Source organism: Mus caroli, unplaced genomic scaffold (genome assembly GCF_978045245.1).
Source record: "Mus caroli unplaced genomic scaffold, Mus_caroli_1 scaffold_8, whole genome shotgun sequence".
Lineage (NCBI taxonomy): Eukaryota > Metazoa > Chordata > Mammalia > Rodentia > Muridae > Mus > Mus caroli.
The window spans coordinates 53,899,959-53,927,170 of record NW_028227263.1 but is presented as its reverse complement, the minus strand read 5'-3'; the positions used below and the strand labels follow the sequence as shown (position 1 = coordinate 53,927,170).

Below are 27,212 nucleotides of genomic sequence, written 5' to 3'. Positions count from 1 at the left end.
TGGTCCCCTATCAGATTTAGGTTTGGTAAAAATTCTTTCCCAATTTGTTGGTGGCCTTTTTGTTTTATTGACAGTATATTTTGCCCTACAGAAGCTTTGCAATTTTGTGAGGTCCCATTTGTCGATTCTTGATCTTACAGCACAGGCCATTGCTGTTCTGTTTATGAATTTTTCCCCTGTGCCCATATCTTCGAGGGTTTTCCCCACTTTCTACTCTATAAATTTCAGTGTCTCTGATTTTATGTGGAGATCTTTGATCCACTTAGACTTGAGCTTTGTACACACACGGAGATAAGAATGGATCAATTCGCATTCTTCTACATGATAACCACAAGTTGTGACAGCACCATTTGTTGAAAATGCTGTCTTTTTTCCACTGGATGATTTTAGCTCCCTTGTCAAAGATCAGGTAATCATAGGTGTGTGGGTTCATTTCTGGGTCTTCAATTCTATTCCATTGATCTACCTGTCTGTCACTGTACCAGTACCATGCAGTTTTTATCACTATTGCTCTGTAGTACAGCTTGAGGTCAGGCATGGTGATTCCTCCAGAGGTTCTTTTATCCTTGAGAAGAGTTTTTGCTCTCCTAGGTTTTTTGTTATTCCAGATGAATTTGCAAATTGCCCTTTCTAATTCATTGAAGAATTGAGTTGGAATTTTGATGGGGATTGCATTGAATCTGTAGATTGCTTTCAGCAGGATAGCCGTTTTTACTATATTAACCCTGCCAATCCATGAGCATGGGAGATTTTTCCATCTTCTAGGATCTTCTTCAATTTCTTTCTTCAGAGACTGGAAGTTCTTGTCATACATATCTTTCACTTGCTTGGTTAGAGTCACACCAAGATAGTTTATATTATTTGTGACTATTGTGAAGGGTGTTGTTTCCCTAATATCTTTCTCATCCTGTTTATCCTTTGTGTAGAGAAAGGCCACTGATATAATTTTATATCCAGCTACTGCACTGAAGCTGTTTATCAGGCTTAGGAGTTCTCCGGTGGAATTTTTACGGTCATTAATATAGACTATCTTATCATCTGCAAATAGTGATATTTTGACTTCTTCCTTTCCAATTTGTATCCCCTTGATCTCCTTTTGTTGTAGAATTGCTCTGGCTAGGACTTCAAGTACCATATTGAATAGGTAGGGAGAAAGTGGGCAGCCTTGTCTAGTCCCTGATTTTAGTGGGATTGCTTCCAGCTTCTCTCCATTTACTTTGATATTGGCTACTGGTTTGCTGTATATTGCTTTTATTATGTTTAGGTATGGGCCTTGAATTCCTGATCTTTCCATGACTTTTATCATGAATGGGTGTTGGATTTTGTCAAATGCTTTCTCGGCATCTAGTGAGATGATCATGTGGGTTTTTGTGTTTGAGTTTGTTTATATAGCGGATTACATTGATGGATTTCCCTATATTAACCCATCCCTGCATCCCTGGGATGAAGCCTACTTGGTCATGATGGATGATCGTTTTAATGTGTTCTTGGATTCGGTTTGCAAGGATTTTATTGAGGATTTTTGCATCGATATTCCTAAGGGACATTGGTCTGAAGTTCTCTTTCTTTGTCGGTTTAGGTATCAGAGTAATTGTGGCTTCATAGAATGAATTGGGTAGAGTACCTTCTGTTTCTATTTTGTGGAATAGTCTGAAGAGAGTTGGAATTAGGTCTTCTTTGAAAGTCCGATAGAACTCTGCACTAAACCCATCTGGTCCTGGGCTTTTTTTTTTTTTTTTTTTTTTTTTGGTTGGGAGACTTTTAATGACTGCTTCTATTTCTTTAGGGGAAATGGGACTGTTAAGGTTGTTAATATGATCCTGGTTTAACTTTTGGTACCTAGTATCTGTCTAGGAAGTTGTTCATTTCATCCAGGTTTTCCAGTTTTGAGTATAGCCTTTTGTAGAAGGATCTGATGATGTTTTGGATTTCCTCAGGATCTGTTGGTATGTGTCCTTTTTCATTTCTGATTTTGTTAATTAGGATATTGTCCCTGTGCCCTCTAGTTGGTCTGGCTAAGGGTTTGTCTATCTTGTTGATTTTTCTCAAAGAACCAGCTCTTCATTTGCTTGATTCTTTGAATAGTTCCTTTTGTTTCCTCTTGGTTGATTTCAGCCCTAAGTTTGATTATTTCCTGCCAACTACTCCTGGGTGAATTTGCTTCCTTTAGTTCTAGAGCTTCTAGGTGTGCTGTCAGGCTGCTAGTGTATGCTCTCTCTAGCTTCTTTTTGGAGGCAATCAGGGCTATGAGTTTTCCTCTTAGAAATGCTTTCATTGTGTCCCATAAGTTTGAGTATGTTGTGGCTTCATTTTCGTTAAACTCTAAAAACTCTTCAATTTCATTATTTATTTCTTCCTTGACCAAGGTATCATTGAGTAGAGTGTTGTTCAGTTTCCAGATGAATGTTGGCTTTCTATTATTTATGCTGTTATTGAAGATCAGCCTTAGTCCATGGTGATCTGATAGGATGCATGGGATAATTTCAACATTTTTGTATCTGTCGAGGCCTGTTTTGTGACCAATTATATGGTTAATTTTGGAGGAGGTACCATGTGGCGCTGAGAAGAAGGTATGTCCTTTTGTTTTAGGATAAAATGTTCTGTAGATATCTGTTAAATCCATTTGTTTCATAACTTCGGTTAGTGTCCATGTGCCTCTGTTTAGTTTCTGTTTCCAGGATCTGTCCATGGATGACAGTGTGGTGTTGAAGTCTCCCATTATTATTGTGTGAGGTGCAATGTGTGCTTTGAACTTTAGTAAAGTTTCTTTAATGAATGTGACTGCCCTTGCATTTGGCGCATAGATATTCAGAATTGAGAGTTCATCTTGGTAGATTTTAACTTTGATGAGTATGAAGTGATCCTCCTTGTCTGTTTTGATAACTTTGGTTTGGGTGTCAATTTTATTCGATATTAGAATGGCTACTCCAGCTTGTTTCTTTGAACCATTTACTTGGAAAATTGTTTTCCAGCCTTTTACTCTGAGGTAGTGTCTGTCTTTGTCCCTGAGGTGGGTTTCCTGTAAACAGCAAGATGTGGGGTCCTGTTTGTATAGTCAGTCTATTAGTCTATGTCTTTTTATTGGGGAATTGAGTCCATTGATGTTAAGAGAAATTAAAGAAAAGTAATTGCTTCCTGATATTTTCGTTGTTAAATTTGAGATTCTGTTCTTGCGACTGTCTTCTTTTAGGTTTTTTGAAGGATTGCTTTCTTGCTTTTTCTAGGGTGTAGTTTCCATCCTTATGTTGGTGTTTTCCCTTTATTATCTTTTGAAGGTTTGGATTCGTGGAAAGATATTGTGTGAATTTGGTTTTGTCATGGAATACTTTGGTTTCTCCATCTTTGGTAATGGAGAGTTTTGTTGGGTATAGTAGCCTGGGGTGGAATTTGTGTTCTCTTAGTGTCTTTATAACATCTGTCCAGGATCGTCTGGCTTTCATAGTCTCTGGTGAGAAGTCTGGTGTAATTCTAATAGGCCTGCCTTTACATGTTACTTTTTCCTTACTGCTTTTAATATTCTATCTGTATTAGTGCATTTGTTGTTCTGATTATTATGTGTTGGGAGGAATTTCTTTTCTGGTCCAGTCTATTTGGAGTTCTGTAGGCTTCTTGTATGTTCATGGGCATCTCTTTCTTTAGGTTTGGGACGTTTTCTTCTATAATTTTGTTGAAGATATTTGCTGGCCCTTTAAGTTGAAAATCTTCATTCTCATCTACTCCTATTATCCATAGGTTTGGTCTTCTCATTGTTTCCTGGATTTCCTGTATGTTTTAAGTTAGAATCTTTTTGCATTTTGCATTTTCTTTGATTGTTGTGTCCATGATCTCTATGGATTCTTCCACATCTGAGATTCTATCTTCTATCTCTTGTATTCTGTTGCTACTGCTCACATCTATGGTTCCAGATTTCTTCCCTAGGGTTTCTATCTCCAGAGTTGTCTCCCTTTGGTTTTTTGTTGTTGTTGTTGTTGTTGTTTTGTTTTTTTAATTGTTTCTACTTCCCTTTTTAGATCTTGGATTTTTTGTTCAATTCTATCACCTGTTTGGTTGTGTTTTCCTGTTATTCTTTAAGGGATTTTTGTGTTTCCTCTTTAAGGACTTCTACCTGTTTAGCAATGTTCTCCTGTATTTCTTTAAGTGAGTTATTAATGCCTTTCTTAAAATCTTCTACCACCATCATGAGATATGATGTTAAATCCGAGTCTTGCTTTTTGAGTTTGTTGGGGTATCCAGGACTCGCTGTAGTGGGCGTAGTGAGTTCTGATGATGCCCAGTGGTCTTGGGTTTTGTTAGTAAGATTCTTACATTTGTCCTTGGCCATCTGGTAATCTCTGGTGTTAATGTTCTAGCTGTCTCTGGCTGGAGTTTGATCCTCCTGTGATTCTGTTAGCCTTTGTCAGCACTCCTGGGAGTCCAACTTTCACCTGAGTCCTAGTGGTCAGAGCACTCTCTGCAGGCAAGCTCTCCTCTTGCAGGGCAGGTGTCCAGAATTCTGGAGCTCTGCTCCACCTCTTGAGTCCTGGGGTCAGAGTCCTCCCTGTAGGCCAACTCTCCTCTGGCAAGGAAGGTGCCCAGGGATCTGAGTCTCAACTCTGCCTCCTGGCTGAGGATGAAGGCCTGAAGAGACCCTGTCCAAGAAGCTCTGTTGCTTCTGTAGCCCACATGCTCTCCAGTGATACCGAGGTCCTGGGTGTGCTAGGGGACCTGTGGCATGTGCAGTGTGTCTTGATCAGAAACCTTCCCATGTTTTCCACATATGTGATGAAATGGTTAAACATGTTATGTCATTGTAGAGATGAGCCTGGACGTCCACCAAAGAACCCAGCAGGTATCTTTGCCTTCTGCTGGGTATTTATCACCTTGGCCCTGAATCGGCACTATTCCTCTCCCACTCACTAATGAGGTAATTTAGCACAAATTACTTGAAAACTGGAAAAGAAGTAATGGCTTTATTATATATGTGGTTGGCAAAAAATAGTACTTCTCTAAACTTGGTGAGCACAAAAGTAAAAAATAATAAAAGTGGTCTTTCGTGATGATAAACTGGCACTCATTGCCTCTGCTAAGCTGCCAGCCTTTCAGTTATGGACAAACTAGCCTACTTCAGAGAAGCTGCATTTCCAATGCCCAGGCCACTTCACACCAGTGGCACCAGAAATGATGCTTTTGCCCACATTGGTGAATGTTCCTGTGAAGAGACTTAAATGGACTCTTAACTTATTGTGGCTCAAAATTTTTCAAAATTTCTTGAGTCTGCTGTATGAAACTCAAAATCTTTACTTATTCATTTTTTTCACCTCTATTTTCTCTAATTCTACCCAGTGTCCATGTATTCCTTTGCCCCATCTAAAGGTTTCTTTACCAAATTCTGATCACTCACAGATTCGTTTAATGTATATTTATCAAAGGCTTGTTATGGGCCAGGCACCATGCTAAGCACTAGAGACTACAGCAATAGATGTGGTTACCACCCTCCTGAAGGACATAGATAAGCTTGTGACAGGAAAACGTTGTGTTCTTAACTAAAGCACCAGATGTGCACATGGCATAAAGGCTTAATAAGGAGGTATTTCAACTGGGATCTGACTTTTATGAAGAAGTTGATCTAATACATTAGAAAATTTTCTCCAAGCTTTAAAAGCATTGTATGCAAAAGCTACGAATAAGAACAAAATTAATAACTCGTGCTTGCTCACTCTAACCCTCTCTTCGGGACCCTGTTTCCTATTACCTCTGCTTACTAGAAATCCTTGAAAACAGGTTTGAATCCTACCTCTCCCATCTTTTCTAAATTCTTTTATTATTGTACATTCACTGTACACGTGATGGGTTTAATAATGGCATTCCTTTTCAAGAGTATAATGACTTTATGCTTGTTTACTCCCCATTACCTGCTCCTGCTACTCTCCCCTTTCTCTTTCCTAATAGTCCCTCCCCTTCTATTTTATGCCTTACATATACACACCACTAGATTGCACATATGAGGAAACACACAGGATGTTTGTATTTGTGTATCTGCCTTACTTTGCTTAATATGATACTCTCCCGTTCCCCCATGCCCACCCCAATGTCATGAATTTGATTTCCTTTAAAAAAAAAAAAAAGAAAGAAAGATTTATTTTATGTATATGAGTACACTGTAGCTGTCTTCAGACATACCAGAAGAGAGCATCGGATCCCGTTACAAAAGGTTGTGAGTCACCATGTGGTTGCTGGGAACTGAACTCAGGACCTCTGGAAGAGCAGTCAGTGCTCTTAATGGCTGAGCCACCTCTCCTGCCCTTGATTTTCTTTATAACTAAATAAAACTCCATTGTGCACATAATAATTCTTATTCATTTGTTGATGGGCTCCTAGGCTTTCTCCATAGGTTGGCTATTGCAAATACGGCCAACATGCCACTCTTAGCTGGGCTAGAAGATTAATTGTTTAAAAAACTTACATGATACTAAGATATTACTGTTTCCTTATTCTCTACCTTCTCCTGTTTTCTCTATTACAAGTTCTTGGGGAGCAGAAATCCTTGTAATCCCCACATAGGCTGGGAAAAAATTCCTGTACAGTAAGAACTTAAATTGTTGTTGGAATTCTTTGTTCTTCAAATCATTAATCTTTAAACCTAGTTGGCATTCAGATATTTCTTAGAATGAGATTGGAAAATATTTTAAAGTCTAGAGTGCTTCGCTTGAATACCAGGGACCCACCTGCAGCCGAGGGGAACTGTCTCTCCTGCCGCTCTGTCCCTAGTACCCACGACAGAATCATTTTAATTTCCATGTGTAATCTACTAAAGCACTTGCTGGTGAGAACCAAGTTTTGTTTTTAATGAGCTTCAGTGCTTGAAGTGGTGGCTGGTGGGTAGCTGATTCCCACAAAGTTGCAATCTAGGTAAGCGACTGACTAGTTAGTACATTGCTTTCAAGATTTTACCAGTTGGGGCAATGACTTTGGTAACTGAAGTTGGAGAAAGTTAAATCATGAACAATGCCGACCCAGGAAATGGAGAATTTTCGTTTCCCTGAAGAGAAGGCCTAAAACAGTTGGTCCTCCAGTGCACCAGAGGGCCAAGCAGAGAGACGCGAAACTGCAAGTGTGTGGTGCGCTTTGGACTTCCACGGGCACTGGTCGATGCTACAACGCGGTCTCATCCCCACAATCCTCAGCAGCAAGGACTGCGGGTCCCATGATGCTATGCGGCTACGCTGGATTCGGTCTGGGAAGCTTGCTGCGGGACTAACTCGCCGCCCGCAAATGGGCGCCAGAAGGTTCTCCAAGACCCCGCTTTCTTAGGGCGGTAAAGGCGGGAAGAGATGGGAAAAGGGCGATGGGCTAGGGGGATAAGCTTTGAGTCGTGTGAAGTGTGGCTCTGTGAAGAGGCGTAGCTTTGTAGAAGAAAAACCCCTCAAGTAGGTGCTTTAGTCCGGAAACTACATTTCCCAGCATCCTGATGGTGAGAGGACTTCATTGTCCGAAAGCCTCAGCGAGAATCAACGCGTATTCCGCTTCCCCTTGCTGACCTGCGGAGCTCCGAGACTATGAGGAGCCGCTGGATTTGGCGGTTCCTGCGCCCTGACGGCGGCGGAATCCGCTGGACTCCAACTCCCCATGGGCGTCTGTCACCCGCCCTGCGGAGAGGTGAGACGAAGAGTCGCTCAGGGAGAAGGTTCGGGCGGGTGTGCCCGCTCAGGCGTCCGCGAGAGTGACACACCCCCTGCAGGGCCCCGCCCACCCGCGCAGAGCCACCCTCGAGCTCCCGGGATGGCGGGTCTTGGGCGGAACCGACGGGGTCTGGCTGGAGAGCTTCCTCCTAGACCCAGCCCCTGCGGACCTGCGCCTCCTCTCCGCTTGAGTTGGTGGGGGCGCGGGGCGGGGTTCCGTCTCACTCCGTTTATGAACTCTTAGGTAGTTTGCGGGTGTCCTGATTTACAAATCACATACTAGGGTTTTGTTTTGTTTTTTAAGTGTCCTGGAACCTATGCGTTTCCAAACACTTTGTTAGTCTGTATATCCTGGAGAATATCTTACTTTACTCTGAGAACTACTTCCAAGGCCTTTTTTATACTTTTGCTTTTCAGTTTTTCCTCCGTAAAAGGCATCCCAAACTCCACATTTCGTTCTTCCTGGATCTGTGTATGATGATAAACTGAGTTATTCATACCCAAAAACACTTCTCCACCCTCCACACTTGTGTGGTTTTGTTGCTTGTCACTGTTTTGTTTTCACCCTGTTATTTAATTCTATTTGTTCCACTGACTTTCAATCAAGGCTGCTGTTTAACTGCTAGAATTAGTCACATCTCTGATTCCATATTTAGGTAGTTATTATAAATACATATTCTGGTGGACTTTTCAGAAAAGGGTAGGGAGGAGGGTCCACTGGTAGAAACATGTGCTGCACACAAGCATAACAACACAAAGTTGAACCCCCAGCCAATTCCAGGTTCAATAAAAGCTGCCCTTTCAAAGACTTAGGAAGGGCATGAGAGAGCAGGATACAAAGACCTCCTCTGGCCTCTCCTTAGGTATGTGTGCCCTCACACACAAACAAAGGGGTAGCATTGTTTTGAATCTGATGAAATAATTCAAATCTCAACTTATCTGTGTACTTTTACCAAAAATAGAACACCCCAGGAAAATGTTAATATTTTAGTACAATTTTCAAGTTATTCCACTAGAAGTCTGGTTACTCTTGAGGAAATCTTGTCTCCCCTTAAAATTAGTGCATGGTTTGTGTCCCTGTTCAGTGTAACAAGTATTTACTGCTTACTATAGACAAATGTCAATAGTCTAGCAAATTTGAAAGTTGGTCCTTATCCCATGGAAATACCACAGTATAGTTATTTTCAAGTAAATGGTGAGATGCAGAGGAAGCCCTGATTTGTCTACATGGTTTTGCCGATGGTGCTGCAGTCTTCATTTGTTACTATCCGCACTTAGCAGTACATCAGAAACACTACAGATGTTTCTTCTAAGTACAGATTGCCAAGCCTTATGACCAGAAGTACTGAATCAGTCCTCAGGTGGAGAGGAAGCATTTTTGTTAGTTCATTTAATTTGCCATAGATTCTCTGAACCAACATATACATTATGCCACTAGACTATAATGTAAGAATATGTTCTTTGGAGTTGTTTGTTTGAAATGAGTTTCACTATGTAACCTTAGCTGGCCTTGAGCTGTAGAGCAGGCTGGCCTTGAACTCACAGAGATCCACCTGTCTCCACCTCCCGAGTGTTGGGATTAAAGGCATGTACCACCACCTACTCCCTGAGAATATATGCTTTAATTCTTTGAATTTTTATAGAAAAATAACAAGCTGGTACCAGGCAAGATAAGTCTGCAGGCAGAGGTATTATTGCCAAGCCTGATGATTAGGTTTGGTCCTGGGAATCATGTGATGGGAGAGCCAAGTCCTGAAAGTTGACCTCTGACCTCCACACATACTTTTACATGCACACACCCACATACATACATCCACACACAAATATACAAATAAGAAAACTAACCAGTTATGTCTTTGAAGTGGTTCAGTTCTAAAAACAGGCAATAAATTAATAAAACTTGCAACTTAGATTTAGTGAACTCTATTTTATATGCCTTTTTAAAAAGTAAATTTTGGTCTTTTCCAAAAGAGTCATTTTCTACAAGATAGTCCAGAGATCTATAGTAGTCATTTTGTAAATTGATAAGTCTTTTAATTTTGAATTTGCTATCTCACTGTAAAAATACAAGATTAGTTTGAAAAAATTAAAATGAAGTATGTAGGGTTTTATATAGATGTCAAATGTACTCTTGTTTTGTTTTTCAAAACAGGGTTTCTCTGTATAACCCTGGCTGTCCTGGAACTTGCTCTGTTCACCTAAGCTGGCCTCATACACTCAGAGATCTGACTGCCTCTCTGCTGGGATAAAAGGCATGTATACCACCACTGCCTGGTATCAAATAGACTCTTAAGGAGTGCTTATGAATCAGATTGCTCATGTCACAATCAGACCAGTGATAATACCTTATTGAGAATATTTAAAAGCCTTTCAAAGAAATGAAACAGATACTTTACCCACTCAAAGTCCTGGTGCCAGAGACTATCAACACCCACATCAGAGAAATAAAGTCACATAAAGAAATGGGATGGAGAGATGGCTCAGCAGTTAAGAACACTTTTAGAAGACCTGACTTTGGTTCCCAGCATCCATCTCAGGCAGCACTTGTAAATGCCTGTAACTCCAGCTCCAGGGGATCCAGCACCCCTGTAGCTTCCACAGTCATGCTCACAAGTGACATACATTCACGTAGACACACACATACTTTTAAGTAAAAATTTTTAAAATCTTACAGAAATATCCCATATATATTTCATTATTCTCACCCTATCATAAATAGAATGCAAGGTAGAAATGACAGTGTTGCATGCCTTGGTGAATTTTGCCCATTCTGTTTATCTATCTGGCTTACTTCTCTAAGATTTCATATAACTCTAGTTATTTCCACATAATCTTTACTCCCACAGAGGACCAAATGGATATATTTTGAAATCACATCATAAGAACCACAACTTTGAAGGTCCAGAGCAGAAGTGAACACCTTATAATCTTCTGCTACCCAGAAGGCTGGAATAGGATCATCTGAACCCAGCAATCTGAGAAACTTGAACAAGTCTTTGACCCCAAAACATCATTGTACATACAGTGCCAAACACAGTTCCTTCCATTCAGCACTTATCTTTAGACCAGCTAAAGCTGTTGGGCAATGGGACCTGAGCAGACCAAGAACAGACATGGCCCCCATTCTCAAGGTTTACTTTGTAGGTTAACAAACTTTCTGTGAAAGGGCAAATAGGAAATATTTTAGTTTGTGTGGGCCATATGGTTGATTACAACTTCTCTGTCATTGTGTCAAAGCACTCCTAGATAATAATTTCAGTTAAGTTTTATTGATGGAAACAACTTTGTAAACCAGGTGTTGGTAGCCTGATGGCAGGAGTTGACTAATGCCTGATCTAATGAGGAACTTAAAGGGTAAGTTACATAAATATGAAGACTGTGAAAAAGAATAGTACAGAGTAGAGATCTGACCTCAGGAATCCTTTCACACTTTGCACCAGAAGAGACCTTTGTGCAGAGCTCTCAAGAATGAATATGAACAGGCAAAAAGCTTTCTGAACACAGGATAGGCAAGGCCCCAAGAAGGAAAAGCAAGCAGATGACATGTTTGTAGATAAAGTCTAAGAGCCAGAAAGCGTAATAGGACATGAAATTAGCTATGCCCTGTAGAGAGTTGTTGGTGCTCTATACCATGGAGTTGATTTTTTTTAAGGCATTCATTATTTGTTGACTGATATCAGGAACTGTACTAATTTGACTGCCATGAAACCTAAGATCTGAGACAGCATACTTGCCTACAAACATCACTTTTTCCCATCAATAAAATAAGAATTTAATAATAAGCATAAAATCATTAAAATAAACATTTCTGATTCTTTTCTAAGCGAACTTGTGGGGCAGAAGAGGTAACTAAGAGTACCAAATCATTTCTCCCAGTACAGCTGAATAGGACAGCTACTAAATCTATACTTCAGAGTTTTATTTTCTTTCCTACTTTACATCTCACACACAAAAACATCTGTTTTGTTTCTTTTTTTTAAACCTTTTCTAGACGACACTCAGCCAAAAAGGCTACTTTGCTAGTATGTTTTCAAAGCACTGTTCTGCCTTTCCAACTGCTTTATCTCTTTGATTAAATGGAAATCATAAGTGAGGCTTTGAAATTTTTTTATGACACGTTTACTGCGTTTTGATAAAACCAGTGAAGACACCTGGTATGTCTGGCTTCACTATATTTTTCCCTGTGCCCAGCACATGATCCAGTGTATAATCTATATTTGTTATTATAAAGATTTTGACTATAGAGATACTTATTAAGGAATTACATATGCCTTAAAAATTATTAGCATAAAGTAATACCTGAAATTAAACCTGTCCTTTAAGTAACTAGATATATAAGTAGCTTGGATAAAATAAGACAGCACAGGCTATAGATAAGATGTGAGCTTTATAGTCAAAAGAACCTAAATCTGAATCCTATTACCTATTACTGTTTCTGTGACCTAAGCAAATTCCTTTGCCTTTCCTAAGCATGGTATGGCTTAACCTAGTCTGGACTGGTTTGGGTATGAAACTCAGGCTAGCATTGAATTCATGATCCTCCTGCATCAGTCTCCTGAGTGCTAGAATCACCATATTCAGCATTAGGTACCAAACCTAACTCTAATAAGCATGATTTTTTAAATTTAAAAATGAGGATTCTGCTACCTTGCTTTGGAAGCATATAAGTTATCTGGTATGACACCTTATACTTGACTATCACACTGACAGTATCTTAATGTATCACAATAGTTAAGAAGTTTTATATGTGTAGAATTCCTCAGAGGAAATACCTCATAATAAAATTCATCAGACTATACTGTGCCCAAGTTGAGTTTTGGGAATTTAACACATCAGGACAAGATATCAGAAACAACTGATAGCTCTTAGATCTCCTATACTGACCAGTAAATGCTCCAGAACTTAAACTCAAATTCATTCCTGTGTATCAAAGTCCTGTTGCATGACAAAACACATATATCAGCTTGCCCAGTTAGCCCATTACAGACAAAGTACAGATTATAACATAGTCCAACTTAGTGAACCATGCGTTTTATTGGGGTTGCTCACAGGAGCAGAAATGACTGAGAAATGGCATCATCAAAGCCCAGCCCAGCATGGGTGAGAGCTCATAACGCTGGGGACCTAGAGCACACCACACAGCCTGCAGGCAGCTCAACAGGCTGTCCTTTCCAGGTGCCTCAGTTGGTCTGAGCCTCTTTTAGGCAGTTTGTCTGGCTTCTGCTTCCTTGGGACAGCTGTTCTGGTCTGAGTCATCTTTCAGTTCAGTTTGTCTGGGTCTCCTTAGCAATGTGGCTCCTCCCAGAATCTGTGCAGCTTCCTTCCATCTGAGAGGGTGCTTATTCTAGCAGAAAGTTGCATATATTCTAGCTTAAGGAGCTTTCCTGAAGGGTGAAATGTTCCCATATTGAAGGGAACTAACACAACAAGTGCCCTTGTGAGTCCTAAAGATACAGTATGAAAAATACAGCCAAGGTAGCATAGGGCTTATAGTCAGGGTCTGAAAGAAAACAATTACTCGTTAACTGTATTATAGCTGAAAACTAGGAAATAAATGGTACCACGACAGATGGGACCAGAAGGTTTTATGAGAGACTTCTGAGCACTGGAGAAAGGGAGGCAGATTCTGTTTCCCCGTAGGTAGGATAGAGGCCATGGCATCTAAAGCAGTAAATGCACGTTAGGATTTACACCAACTCTTGAATTATTTTTGAATGCTAAAGAAGAAAATGAAATATCTACTAATGGCTGCCATATATAGGATAGCATCAGACATTCTGATGAAAGGGGTTGAGAAGAGTCAGTGAATTTGGGTGAAATTACAGGACACCTAATTGGGAAGCTAGAATTGTATTTAAATACATGTGGAGAGCTCTTTAGAAGCCAAAGTGTGATACCATTGTAAATTATTATAACATTGTTTTCTCTTTTCAGGGTTCTTGACCACCACAACTAAGTCAGATTATGATAGAAGACCAGTGGATATAACTCCTCTAGAACAAAGAAAATTAACTTTTGATACCCATGCGTTGGTGCAGGACTTGGAAACTCACGGTGAGAAAGATGAATACGAAGAAAATTAGCAGCACTCATATAATGAATTCCCAAGTCAGTTACCAACAACTAAGAGGGATTATTGAAAGAGAATGCTTGCCATACACTGGAATGCTTTATAATCACTTAAAATCATTGTTAAGAGAGCGGGAAAAAAGCATAGGATAAATTTATATGCACAAAATGATTCCAGTAAAGTAAAAATAAAAAAAAAATTTAGGCTAATACTAAAATCTGGATGGAAATTTAAAGAAGAAAAAAGTAATAACATATTTCCAGATATGACAGTATATTACAGGGGAGCACCTAATAGCACGGGGTGGTATTCAGAAATACTGAATCAGCTTACTGAAGTTCTAGGTAAACCTAATGTTTTAGGAGGCAATAAAAGAAAGCTTAGTAATTTTATTGAAAAGTAGACAAAAGCTATAAAAAAGTAGTGCAGAGAAAAATAATAAAATGTATTCACCTGCTTACCTTCACTATCAGCCAAGTACTAATTGAAGAACAAATGAAAATAATGAAATATGGTTTTATTGCCAATTATATACTTCCAAAAAAACTAGAAATATTCAATTTTGTTGTAGATCTAATTAGGAATTGCAGAGTGATTTTAAAATAAGATAGCACTGTCCATCTTTTCCTTGTAACTGTTTTAACAGTGGAGCTATTGGAAGTTTGTTAGCTGTCTCTTTTGCTAGTGATGTACATGTTTTAAAATGCAGATTTACTTGTATGCAGGATTTGACAAAACACAAGCACAGACAATTGTATCAGTGCTCAGTACGCTGTCAAATGTCAGCCTGGACACTGTCTACAAGGAGATGGTGACTAAAGCTCAACAGGTAGGTAATACACTCATCTTCTCTCTCCTGATAAGTTTCATGACATCGTCTTTTTCAAGGGAGGCGGAAAGGACAAATTAGAAAGGCCTTTCTCAGAGTCTGTCTAGAAGAGTTGGAGTGTCCTTGATACCTAGAGTGGAATTCATTCATCTTCCCTTGTGTGAGATGGTCATGGTGGTAGACTGAGAGAGGAAGCTCTCAAAGTGAAAGAGCTAGCCTTTCAATATGATGTGTCTACTGTTTTCATGGGTTGCACCATGGTTAATTTTTACAGACTTTGTAAGCTAGAAGGGACTAACATAGCTATAGAAGACTTTATAAATGACCTGGCTGAAAGTTTAAATCTGATGGGATGTAAAATTAAAAAAAAAAAAAAAAATCAAGCATGTCATGACACAAGTGTGGATGTCAGAGGACAGCTTACAAGAGTTGGTTCTCTGCTGCCACCACGTGAGTCCCAGGGACTGAACTCAGGTTGTGAAGTTGAGGCAGCACACATGCTTACCCACTAAGCCATTTTGCTGATCTGTGCAAAGACTGAGTCATTTTCAAGACTTCATATTTCGATGATAATGGACAAAAATAAACAAGATATTGAACTATTTAAAAATCTGTTTTATTCTTATACTTTTATTTTGATTTTTCAAGTTTAGTCTTTTTCCTTCAGATGGTTATTTCATAACCATAAAACCTAAGATTTCTTACATAAAATTAGAATCTAAAAAGGGTTAGAGAAAATCAATAGCTCTTAAAGATTTTTACTATAATTCTTAATTTGTTAGACATTAAAACACCTATCTCTTACATCTAACTTTCTTTTCAATTTTGCATTATTTTTAGCTTAGCTTATTTCAGGATCATCACAAACTAGTCAATTAAAAACTGGGAAAAAATGGCCAAGTATTTAATTAATTCTCCCAAAGCTCTGCTATGTCTATGGGCTATCCAAAGGAGCGATTGACACTTTCAGTAAAATAACTTACTATTAAATTTTAAGCCTGCTTTTTGTGCAAGCACAAATTTAAAACTATGATTTGAGGACTATTCCTGCTGCCAGAACCATGTAGTCCTACATACTAAAAATAGCACTCAGTGTAGAAATGTTACTATTAAACTTTTGGCTTTTAAAAATACTGGTTTGGGGCTGGTGAGATGGCTCAGTGGTTAAGAGCGCCGACTGCTCTTCCGAAGGTCCCGAGTTCAGATCCCAGCAACCACATGGTGGCTCACAACCATCCATAACGAAATCTGATGCCCTCTCCTGGAGTGTCTGAAGACAGCTACAGTGTACTTACATATAATAAATAAATGAATCTTAAAAAAAATAAATAAATAAAAATAAAAATACTGGTTTGTGATGTAAGCACCCTGTTCATCTAGGAACCTAATCCCACCTCTAAACTTTAGTTCCAAATAAGAAAGGGAAAGTTAGTTTTTAGAAGGAAGCAGCCATGTTTGAAAATGATGTCTAATGAGTGGCAGACAAAGTGACAAATCAGAGAAAAATCTGACAGTAAATAGGATATGCCCAACTCTGACCAGAAGAGAGAAAGAAAAGCTATTTAAGAGAGAACAGCACAAAGAGAAAGGGAGAGGGGCAGTTTTACTGGGACAGTGGTAAAGACAGGTTGCAGAGAGAAAACAAGCCAGAGAATGAGAAGGAGCCAGAAGATAGGAACAGATTGCCAGAGTTAGTATGAGGCCAAATTCAGTCAGAAATTGAGAGAAGCTAGATTGAATCAACCAGCTTGGAGAGGAGTTTGAGCCATAACAGCCAGCCAGAAATCAGTAAGAACAAGGAAGGGGTGAGCTTATTTAGTAGTAAATCTCAGAGGCTGAAAACATTCTAGGCCTAGATAAGATTGTACAAAGGCTAGAAGCTTCCAGGATCAGGCTTTGGTTAGCAGATAAAGGCATTAATCCTCAGACATGACAATTATATCAGGTGAACAGAAGTTACTTTTACATAAAGATGTATGAATTGTAGACCCTTTGAAAACTAAATTAGCATAGCTTTCAGAGATGTCTTAAATTGTGCCCTCTGTTATAAAAAAAAAACTTAATTCAGTTTTCAGTCTTTCTTACCTATATCAGTCAGTAAGGAACTGTGACTTTAAAAATGGACTAGTAGCTCTTTTTGCTTAGAACTTTTTCTTTATTAAAAAGCCCTGCTATGTAAGCCTGTTCTTAAGATTACACTCTCTTCCTTTACCTTTAAAGAGAGAGAAATTATGAATCTTTCTAACTTTTAAGAATCTGACTGTGGAAACAGATTTCTTTGCAGGGTTGCTATGAGTCACTTCTGCAGAAATGTTCTGCTAAGTATACTTAGTATATGCCAAGGCTACAGCAAGAGGGTCAAGAATTAGATTTAAAACATTAAACCTAATTGTTCCCACTTGTATAGGGGTTTATTACAGAAAAAAAGTATTCTCTAAGTATTTTTTAAGTTATATAGAGCAAGACCTTTTCTGCAGAAACAAGCTTATAGTCCTTTATAAAGCAAATGCTTATGATGTCAGGTAGGAGTTTCCTTTTCTTTCACATTTTTTCTGCAGTGTCAAATACAGGAAAGAGACCAGGACATTTAAACAAAACTAACTATGCTATGCTGATAAAGGACAATTATTTCAATTGTTTATCTTACTTTTAAAAAAATCCTCTGACTCCTATTCGATTTCTTTGTTTTTTCTTATGGTAGAAAAGTCTCTGAAAATCAAAACACTGAAATGTTAGTATCAAACAAAACTGAGGGGCTAGAGAGATGGCTTAGAAGAGCACTGACTGCTCTTCCAGAGGTCCCAAATTCAATTCTCAGCAATCACATGATGGCTCTCAACTATCTGGCATGCATGAAGACTGTGCATAAATAAATACATAAATAAATAGATCGATCTAAAAGAGAAAAACCTAAAACACTGTTTGTTGAGGAACTCATAGAGGCTAAGGAAGCATTTTTGTTGGGACACTCTTCATTAAAAGACCTAGATATTTCTTTTCACTGGAATTTCTTCCTTGAATTTCCTCATTTTTATTTTGTTATTTCAGATATGTGAGTTTCATATGTATTTTTTCTTAATCAGTAATCATACCTGTTAGCAAGTTGACATTCTTTTAAAAATTTATAAAACAATTCAAAAATAAAAGGATGCCACTATTCCATATATTACATGGTTATTTTTATTTTGTTTCCTAGGAAATAACAGTCCAACAGCTAATGGCTCATTTGGATTCCATCAGAAAAGACATGGTCATCCTAGAGAAAAGTGAATTTGCAAATCTGAGAGCAGAGAATGAGGTAATAGAAGTTTTAACTTACCAGTAGTGATTTAAAAAATAACTGATCTCACGGTTTTACTAGTAAATAACTTAGTAAAACCGAATAATATTATGTGTCTTAGTCAGGGTTTCTATTCCTGCACAAACATCATGACCAAGAAGCAAGTTGGGGAGGAAAGGGTTTATTCGGCTTACACTTCCATACTGCTCTTCATCACCAAAAGAAGTCAGGACTGGAACTCAAGCAGGTCAGAAAGCAGGAGCTGATGCAGAGGCCATGGAGGGATGTTCTTTACTGGCTTGCTTCCCCTGGCCTGGCTTGCTCAGCCTGCTCTCTTATAGAACCCTAGACTACCAGCCCAGAGATGGTCCCACCCACAAGGGGCTTTTCCCCCTTGATCACTAATTGAGAAAATGCCTTACAGTTGCATCTCATGGAGGCATTTCCTCAACTGAAGCTCCTTTCTCTGTGATAACTCCAGCTGTGTCAAGTTGACATAAAACTAACCAGTACATTATGTATTACAAAGTTTTTAAATTAAAAATTCACTATTTAGGGCTGGGCATGGTAATGTACACCTTTAGTTCCAGCACATAGGAGACAGAGACAGGTGAGTGTCTGTGTGGCTGAGGGCAGCATGATCTACACAGCACATTCCAGACCAACTAAGGCTAAAGTGAGATCCTGTCTCAAAAAACAAAAACAAGCCACTGTTTAAAAGGTTAAATTAGATTACCTAGTCTTCATCTCTAAATCAGTTTCTTGCATACTGAGTACATATTATAAGTTGTTTATATAAAAGTCATAGAAAGGGGGAAGGATCTGAGCTCCAATATTATATAAATTTTCTAGTATAGCTTGTCATATATTGTTTTTAAAACTGAAAGTACTATGATGTTTTCCATTGAATTTAATGTTGTGTTGTCCTTATCACTGAGAAAAAAAATTAAATATATTTTAAAATTTTATGTGTGTGGCTCTTTGTATATGGGTGCAGGTGCCACAAGAGGGCATCAGATCCTGTGGTGTTGGAATGACAGGCAGTAGTAGGCAACCTAACTTGGCTGCTAGGAACCTGAACCCACTCCCCTAAAAGAGCAGTAAGCACTCTTAACCACTGAGCCATCTCTGTAGACCCTCAAGATGTACTTTTGTAGTTAGAAACAGCTTAAAGTTTAAGATTTATTTTGGGGCTAGGGGCTTAGGAGGGGAAAGGAGGGGGGCTGTAGAGAGAGACATGCCTATAGAGGTCAGAAGAGGGTGTCAAGTCCCCTGAAACTGGGGTCACAGGCAGCTGGTCCAACTCAGGGCCTCTAGAATAGCAGCGAGCAGTCTTAACCACTGAGCCATGTCTCCAGTCCTAGCTTAAAAGTTTTTAAATTTAAAAAAGTAAATCATTTTAAAAGTAAAATCTAACACCAAAACTAAATGTTTTGTACCTAGAATATATTTAATGAATACAGTGGTCTGTTCTTTTTTAAAATCATAATTCTGTATTTTTTAAAAAAAATCCATAGATACCCAATTCTTGCTAATCTATGTTTTCAAATTTATGAAGCTATCACAGGCACTTTTGGATTGATCCTAACTGTCACCTCTTTTATACCTAGAAAATGAAAATTGAACTAGATCAAGTTAAGCAGCAGCTGACTGTAAGTGACATTTATTCCACTAGTTTCAAAACAAGTACCCATTACAAGTTCATTTTTAAAAATACTAATTTTCTTTAAAGAATGAAACCAGTCGAATCAGAGCGGACAATAAACTGGACATTAACCTGGAAAGGAGCAGAGTGACAGACATGGTAACACACTTCTTAAAGTTTACTTTATTCATTTCTTGTGTGCATGCCCAGCAGTGTGCTTTTTTAAAAGATTATTTCTACTTATGTAAGTATGTTGTGTATCCATATGTTATATATCCACCTAGGAGGCAAATATATGCTCAGAGGTATAAGATCCCCTGGAGCTGGAGTTCCATACAGTTGTGAGCTGTCCAGGGGGAGTGCAGGAATCAGAAAAGCAGCAACAAGTCCTCTTAACTGCTGAGCCATTTTTCCAGCCCCTCCAATAATATGTTTTTAAATGAATGTTCTTGTTATATTTATTCCTTTTTAAGTTATTTATAGCCCTTTTTGCATTGCTGCTGTTGTTATAACACATGTAGAAGTGAGAGACAACTTTACAGAGTCAGTTCTCTTCGCCTGCTTGTGGGCTCCAGAGAGCCAGCTCAGGTTGCAGGCTTGTGTGGCAACTGCCTTTCCACTGAGTCTTCTTGCTGTCCAATTTTTCTTTTAATCTGACTTCATATCCTTTAGTTCACAGATCAAGAAAAGCAACTTATAGAAGCAACCAATGAATTTGCCAAAAAGGTATGTAGAAGTTTCTCTTTCATATATCATGTGCTTTTGTATGTTTCACTTTGTAAGTTTGGATTTTAAATACCTAGCCCTATAGAATCTGACTTCTTCACCACTGTCACAGTTTGCCAGCTCTTTAGGGAAAGATGCCCTGAGGAAATGAAGTACTTGAGCTGCTACCTTGGAATAGGAATTAAAGCTTTCTAGACTAGAGAGATGACTCAACATACCACACTTAACAAGGGACTGGAGTTTGGTTCCTGGCACTCATATTAGGCAGCTCACAAACCATCTGTACCTCTGTTCTATGGGATCTCATGCCTGATGCCTCCAACACATATCCACACACAGACACAAAATGTAAAATAAAACAAATCTTAAAAGAAAAAAAAAGGATTAAGGATTGGGCCACAGACCCAGCATTTGAGAAGCAGAGATAGAACTCTTGGGTTTGAGGCTACCCTGGTCTCTACATAGTGAAGTCTCCTGGCCAACCAAAGCTACATAGTGAGACTCCATTTTGAAAAAAAATACCCCCCCTCAATAAAAGTATTAACTTTTGCATGACATACTTTTAAAAATTAAGCTATTTTTACATAGACATAACGTTTATAAAAACAAAAATGCACTATTGTTAAATAAATAAATGTCTAGATTTAAATTTAAAATCTTTACTTTTTAAAACTGATAGTAAATACTTAGTGTTTAATATGTACAAGATTCCATTATACATTTACTTGTGTCTGCTAATATCTTTAGTTTTCAGGTCAGCCTGTATGCTTATCATTATTTCTACTTTAGCAGTTTGAAAAATAATATACAAAAAGGTTAGAATCACACAACCAGTAGGTGGTAGAGTTGACATAGATTGTAGGGGCTGGAGGTGGCTCAGTGGTTAAGAACACTGGCTTCTCTTCCAGAGGTCCCACATTCAATTTCCAGCACCTATATGCCAGCTCACAACTGTCTGTAACTCCAGTTCCAGGTGATCTTTTGCCCTTACACAGACAGACATACATGCAGACAAAACACCAATGTACATGGCATAAAAAAAAAAAAATGTAAAAGACTATGCAGGGGGCTAGCAAACACATGAGTGGATGCTCACAGTCAGATATTGGATGGATCACAGGGCCCCCAATAAAGGAGCTAGAGAAAGTATCCAAGGAGCTAAAGGGATCTGCAACCCTATAGGTGCAACAACATTATGAACTAACCAGTACCCCCCGGAGCTCGTGTCTCTAGCTGCATATGTATCAGAAGATGGCCTAGCCATCACTGGAAAGAGAGGCCCATTAGACATGCAAACTTTATATGCCCCAGTACAGGGGAACGCCATGGCCAAAAAGTGGGCGTGAGTGGGTAGGGGAGTGGGGGGGGAGGGTATGGGGGACTTTTGGGATAGCATTGGAAATGTAATTGAGGAAAATACCTAATAAAAAATATTTAAAAAAAAATTCTAATCCAATACAGAAGTGGATGCTCACAGTCATCTATTGGATAGAACACAGGGCCCCCAATGGAGGAGCTAGAGAAAGTACCCAAGGAGCTGAAGGGGTCTGCAACCCTATAGGTGGAACAACAATATGAACTAACCAGTACCCTCAGAGCACGTGTCTCTAGCTGCATATGTAGCAGAAGATGGCCTAGTCGGCCATCATTGGGAGGAGAGGCCCTCAGTCTTGCAAATATTATATGCCCCAGTACAGGGGAACACCAGGGCCAGGAAGCGGGAGTGGGTGGGTTGGGGAGCAGGGCAGGGGAGGGCATAGGGGACTTTCGGGATAGCGTTTGAAATGTAAATGAAGAAAATATCTAATAAAAAGTTTCTAAAAAAAAAAAAAAAAAAAAAAAAAGCCTAGCTTTCTGATTTCGCCTCATCCTTTCTTAAAAGTTCTCTTGCTCAAAATTGAGTAAGGGAAGATCACCTGTCAAGAATCAATTTTCTTAAATTTCTTGGTCAGAGAAATTAGAGAAACAAGGAAATGAGCAAATTCACTTCAGCTCATTTCTCAGCTTTGTTCCCTATGCATGCAAAGTTATCCGCAATAGATGGCTGTGAGCATCCACTTCTGTATTGGATTAGAATCTTTTTTTTAAAAAATATTTTTATTAGGTATTTTCCTCAATTACATTTCCAATGCTATCCCAAAAGATATATGCAAGCTCCTTTATAGTGATCTTCATTCACATTATAAATTTGGTTGGTATTTTGGCAGAATATATTTTAAAATTGTCTTTTTTAATGTTTAAAATTTTAATAATATTCCAGAGACTTTACATACAAAAGTGTTAGTTCTGGGACTAAAACATTTGCTTCTTAGGTTAGCATATATCTTAGGTTTCAAATATCTTAGATTTTTAGTAGACTATGCCCAATATTGAATGGTTCAAGAAAATTATTTCCAGATATGAAAATGTTTTTGTCTATAATATATAAGGACAAAACCTTAATTCTCTGCTTATTCTGATTTGCTACAGGATACACAAACCAAAAGTATTATTTCAGAGACCAGTAATAAAATTGACACTGAAATCGCTTCCTTAAAAACACTGATGGAGTCGAGCAAACTTGAAACAATTCGTTATCTTGCAGGTAAGTCTTTCGAGAAAGGAAGTGCTGACAGTGTTTGGATCTGTTGGTTCCTACCTCTCAGGATAACCAGGCCAGCGCAGAGAAAAAATTGGAGCTAAAATACTCCTTTATTTCTTGGTACCCTGTTTTCCTTGAAGAAGGTTCCAGTTTCAAGATTGAAGTAGCAAGCACCTGTGCAATTTCACTGATAGAAAAAGGTGTTTGACTTGGGAGGCAGAGGCAGGCGGATTTCTGAGTTCGAGGCCAGCCTGGCCTACAAAGTGAGTTCCAGGACAGCCAGGGCTGTACAGAGAAACCCTGTCTCGAAAAACCAAAAAGAAAAAAGAAAAAGGTGTCTGGCTATCAAGAAAATAAAGAAACTGAAGAATAAAAGGGCAAAATTATTTAGGAAAAGTTTACAAGTTCATTTTATTGTAAAGGTTTGAATAGTGTTAGAAAGATCACGAAAGTAGTTTTAGGCTGTTAAAACACATCAAGAAGAGAGGAGTGGCTGGGCGTGGTGGCTCCCGCCTTTAATCCCAGCACTCGGGAAGCAAAGGCAGGTGGATTTCTGAGTTCGAGGCCAGCCTGGTCTACAAAGTGAGTTCCTGGACAGCCAGGGCTACACAGAGAAACCCTGTCTCGAAAAACCAAAAAAAAAAAAAAAAAAAAAAAAAGAAAGAAGAAGAAGAGAGAAGAGAGGAGTGGAGGGTGAGGAAGCTGCTTCCCTTGGACTAATTGAGCACACAGATACTGTCACAAACTTAGATTGCCTCATACTGAGCTTCACAATTTCAATCTGAGCTAAGATTTTTATGGCCCATGTTAAATACTACTTGTCTTTTTACTTGCTTTTCATAAAAGTGGTATGTTTTCATTTAAATTATCTATGTAATTCAAGAGCAATGAAATCCCCTCACCTTCTTGGTTTAGTATTAATAGTTTATATCTTGTCTTCTGTATATAAGTAAGATACACTTAATAAAAATTATTTACCCAGTGGAGAGATGGCTCAGCGGTTAAGAGCACTGACTGCTCTTCCAGAGGTCCTGAGTTCAATTCCCAGCAACCACATGGTGGCTCACAACCATCTGTAATGGGATCCAGTGCCCTCTTCTGGTGTGTCTGAAGACAGCTACAGTGTATTCACATAAATAAATTCTCTAATAAAAAAAATTTAAAAAAATTATTTACCCATTTTAGTTAATTCCATGTGTTAAAATGTGACTGTCTTAAGTATATTTTAACATTACCATGTATAAACATCTTTTATTACTAAAGATTCCCCAACAATGTTGTTTCAGCTCTTCATCCTTAAGAGCGATGCTACTCTGAACATATATGTGCATGCCTTAATAAATACACACATTTCTATACGCCTGTTGCTGTGCACATTTAAAATTTGGGGTCACACCAAGCGTGGTGGTGCATGCCTTTAGTCCAAGTACTTGGGAGGCAGAAACAACAAAACAAAAACAAAAAAAACTGGGGGTCAAAAAATACACCTATTTTAAATGTGTGTATTAACAAATTACCATATAAATAAAATTCCTGATCATAGTGGTTTTCTGGCCACCCACTGTTTATAATGCAGCAAGTTAGAAGATGAGAATGAGTCTCAGTCCTCAACTGATATATATCCCCTTATTTTTTAATTTAAGTGCTCTATTTTTATTTCAAACATTAGGTTCCTGCTTAAAATTCAGATTTAAAAAAAAAAAATCTGAAGTTAGGCTTTGAAATCCCCTACATTAACAAAGTGTGTAGAACCAAAGGCCTTGAGCTCAACTGTAATGCTATGGGAAATTCCAAAACAGCTCATTCGGAATGTTCATTCTCTTCCAGGATCAGTCTCAACAAAGGAATTCAGATCCTACCTGGGATTTCCCAGTGTTCTCCTGAGTATTTACCTAAAGAATACCATAGTTAAAAACAGAATACTGCTGGGTGCTTTTAATCCCAGCACTTGGGAGGCAGACACAGGCAGATCTCTGAGTTCGAAGACAGCCTGGTCTACAGAGTGAATTCCATGACAGCCAGGGCTACAAAGAGAAATCCTGTGGTGGGGAAGGGGGGTAACACCACAAAATCCTTTTTACCCTCCAAGTTGAAGATGGTGACATTCTCCAGAAAGCTTCCTTTTAGCAGTTCATAGATATGCAAGGCTTTGTGGTAGTAGCAAGTTAGCAGTTGTTTTTTAAAAGATTTTACTGGGTCTGGAGAGAAGACTTAGGGGCTAAGAGCACTAGTTGTTCTAAGGGCCCCTTGGTGACTCACAACCATCTGTAACTCCAGGATCCAGTCCCCTCTTCTGGCCTCCACAGGCACCTGGCACACACATGGTGCACTGACATAAATGTAGGTGTAACACCCATACACATAAAAATAGGCTTTCTTACATCATCCTCCTTTTGTTGTGCTGAGCATTTGGAACCAGTCATTTTGAAGCACATTCTCCTTCCTCCTTTAAGTGTATATTTGTACTGTTGTTACTGGTGAGCCGGTTAGGAAGCCACAATTACACAGCTTTAAATCAGATAAAGCATAAATGGGTCTATTTGTTCTAGAATCCCTGAGATATTGTTAATAAGACAGTAAGGCTCCCTTTCTTGAAGATTCACAACTACCAGGCATGGTAGGATTTGGCTGTCAATTTGCCCAAAACTTCTAGGCTTAGTCTCCCAAGTATCTGGAAGTATGGGCACATGCCATCTGTGCCCCAAAACCTCAATTGAGGAAATGCCTCCATAAGGTCAGCCTATAGACAAGGCTTGGGGAATTGTCTCTTTTTCTTTTTGTTTATTAAGGTTTATTTATCTTATATATGTGAGTACACTGTTGCTGTCTTCAGACACCAGAAGAGGTCATCGGATCCCAGTACAGATGGTTGTGAGCCACCATGGGAATTGAACTCAGGACCTTTGGAAGAGCAGTCAGTGCTCTTAACCACGGAGCACCTCTCCAGCTCTGGAGAATTGTCTTAATGAGTGATGAGAGAACTCAGCCCCGTGTGGGTGGTGCCACCTCTGGATAGGCTGAAAGCAGGCTAAGTAAGGCAGGCAGCAGCACTGGTTTTGCTTCAGCTCCCTTTCTGGGTCCCTGCCTCGAGTCCCTGCCCTGACTTCCTGCAGTGATTGAGTGTGACTCAGAGTTGTTGAACCCTTTCCTCCCCAAGCTGTTTTGGTCATGGTGTTTATCACAGCAATGGAAACCCTAAGACCTGATATTAGTGACTTTGAAGCACTGCTTACATTTTCTGACATGACACCTATATTTTTTAGTTATTCTCATTTTTACTTTCCAAAGTATAGGAAGCTATTGATGTAAATATTGCCTTTACAAATTTTCTAGGAAATAAAGAACATGGGATATAAATTTGATTTTGTTTCTGTTCATTTCTTTTATTGTCTGAAATAATTAAGCTATAGCTTGTAACATAGTTCCTTTCTTTTCACAGCCTCAGTGTTCACTTGCTTGGCGATAGCATTGGGGTTTTATAGGTTCTGGAAGGAGAACTGACACTCCTGCTGCTGCTGCTGCTGCTGCTCACTCCATAGAATGTACTCACTACAAAGTCTTCAAAGTACTTGTGGACTAAATGAAGTATTTGGTTTTTTATTTTTATGTTGTATGTCTTTATGTTGAAAAGCTGTCACTCAAACCTGGCTTGATATAGAAGTCCTTATCCTCTGATAACTATAGCAATAAAAAAAGTTTTGCATTTGAGCTTTGTAAATGAAATTGGATTTTATATCAGATTACATTTTTGAAAACAATTCTGTACTCCATACACTTACTGGATTTTACTTTCTTGGTTATTATTGCAATTAGATTTTTATATAAAATAAAATACTATAACAAAGTTGGTTGATTTTTCAAAGTGACTTCCTATGTAAGTGTCGATTTTTTTGTAGTGAATAATAAATTTTAAAATAATGTATATCCCATTGTAAATGTGTTATACTTAATATGAAATCTATAGTTATTCTGATTACATGTATCTTTTTAATTTTTCATATGTGCAGCATTTGAGGAGTGAATTTTGTGGTTTGTTCATTTGCTGCTACCAAGGATTGAACCTAAAACTTCATGCACGTTGGCTGATTAGGTGTCCCACCAACCACCCTATGTCCCAGTACTTATCCTCACCTCCTGAATTAACCCAACTATATGAAACAAGACTTTCCCAATAATTCATTTAAATTCAAACATCTCTTGTTGTGTGTGTTTGTGTGTGTGTGTGTGTATACATACATTCATATATATTACCATCTCAGAGAGTTGGGGATTGAAACATCCCAGACCAGAACCAAAAGAAGGAAGTTCAAATTTGTATTGTTTTCCTTTTGTTTTCTAGTCTTCACATTTTTCTCTTCCTTTTGTTAGTGTGTTTGTGTGTGTGTGGTAGAGAGAGACAGAGACATGTGTATTCATCTGGAGG

General features: G+C 38.7%; 1 protein-coding gene across 1 annotated transcript; it reads left to right on the top strand.

Moving 5' to 3' along the window:
* Positions 1-7,178: 7,178 nt before the first annotated feature.
* Ccdc90b (coiled-coil domain containing 90B) lies at positions 7,179-27,042 on the top strand. Its single transcript, XM_021167747.3, has 9 exons — positions 7,179-7,635; positions 13,593-13,712; positions 14,454-14,557; positions 17,754-17,855; positions 19,448-19,489; positions 19,570-19,641; positions 20,155-20,208; positions 22,678-22,792; positions 26,229-27,042. The coding sequence occupies exons 1-9, from the start codon at positions 7,536-7,538 to the stop codon at positions 26,288-26,290; spliced, it is 771 nt and encodes a 256-aa protein (XP_021023406.1). The 5' UTR covers positions 7,179-7,535; the 3' UTR covers positions 26,291-27,042.
* Positions 27,043-27,212: the final 170 nt, after the last annotated feature.

Coding starts and splice junctions, on each gene's coding strand:
- Ccdc90b (XM_021167747.3), top strand. CDS start 7,536: ATGAGGAGCCGCTGGATTTGGCGGTTCCTGCGCCCTGACGGCGGCGGA. Junction 7,636..13,592: donor GTCACCCGCCCTGCGGAGAG/GTGAGACGAAGA, acceptor TTCTCTTTTCAG/GGTTCTTGACCACCACAACT. Junction 14,558..17,753: donor TGGTGACTAAAGCTCAACAG/GTAGGTAATACA, acceptor TTTGTTTCCTAG/GAAATAACAGTCCAACAGCT.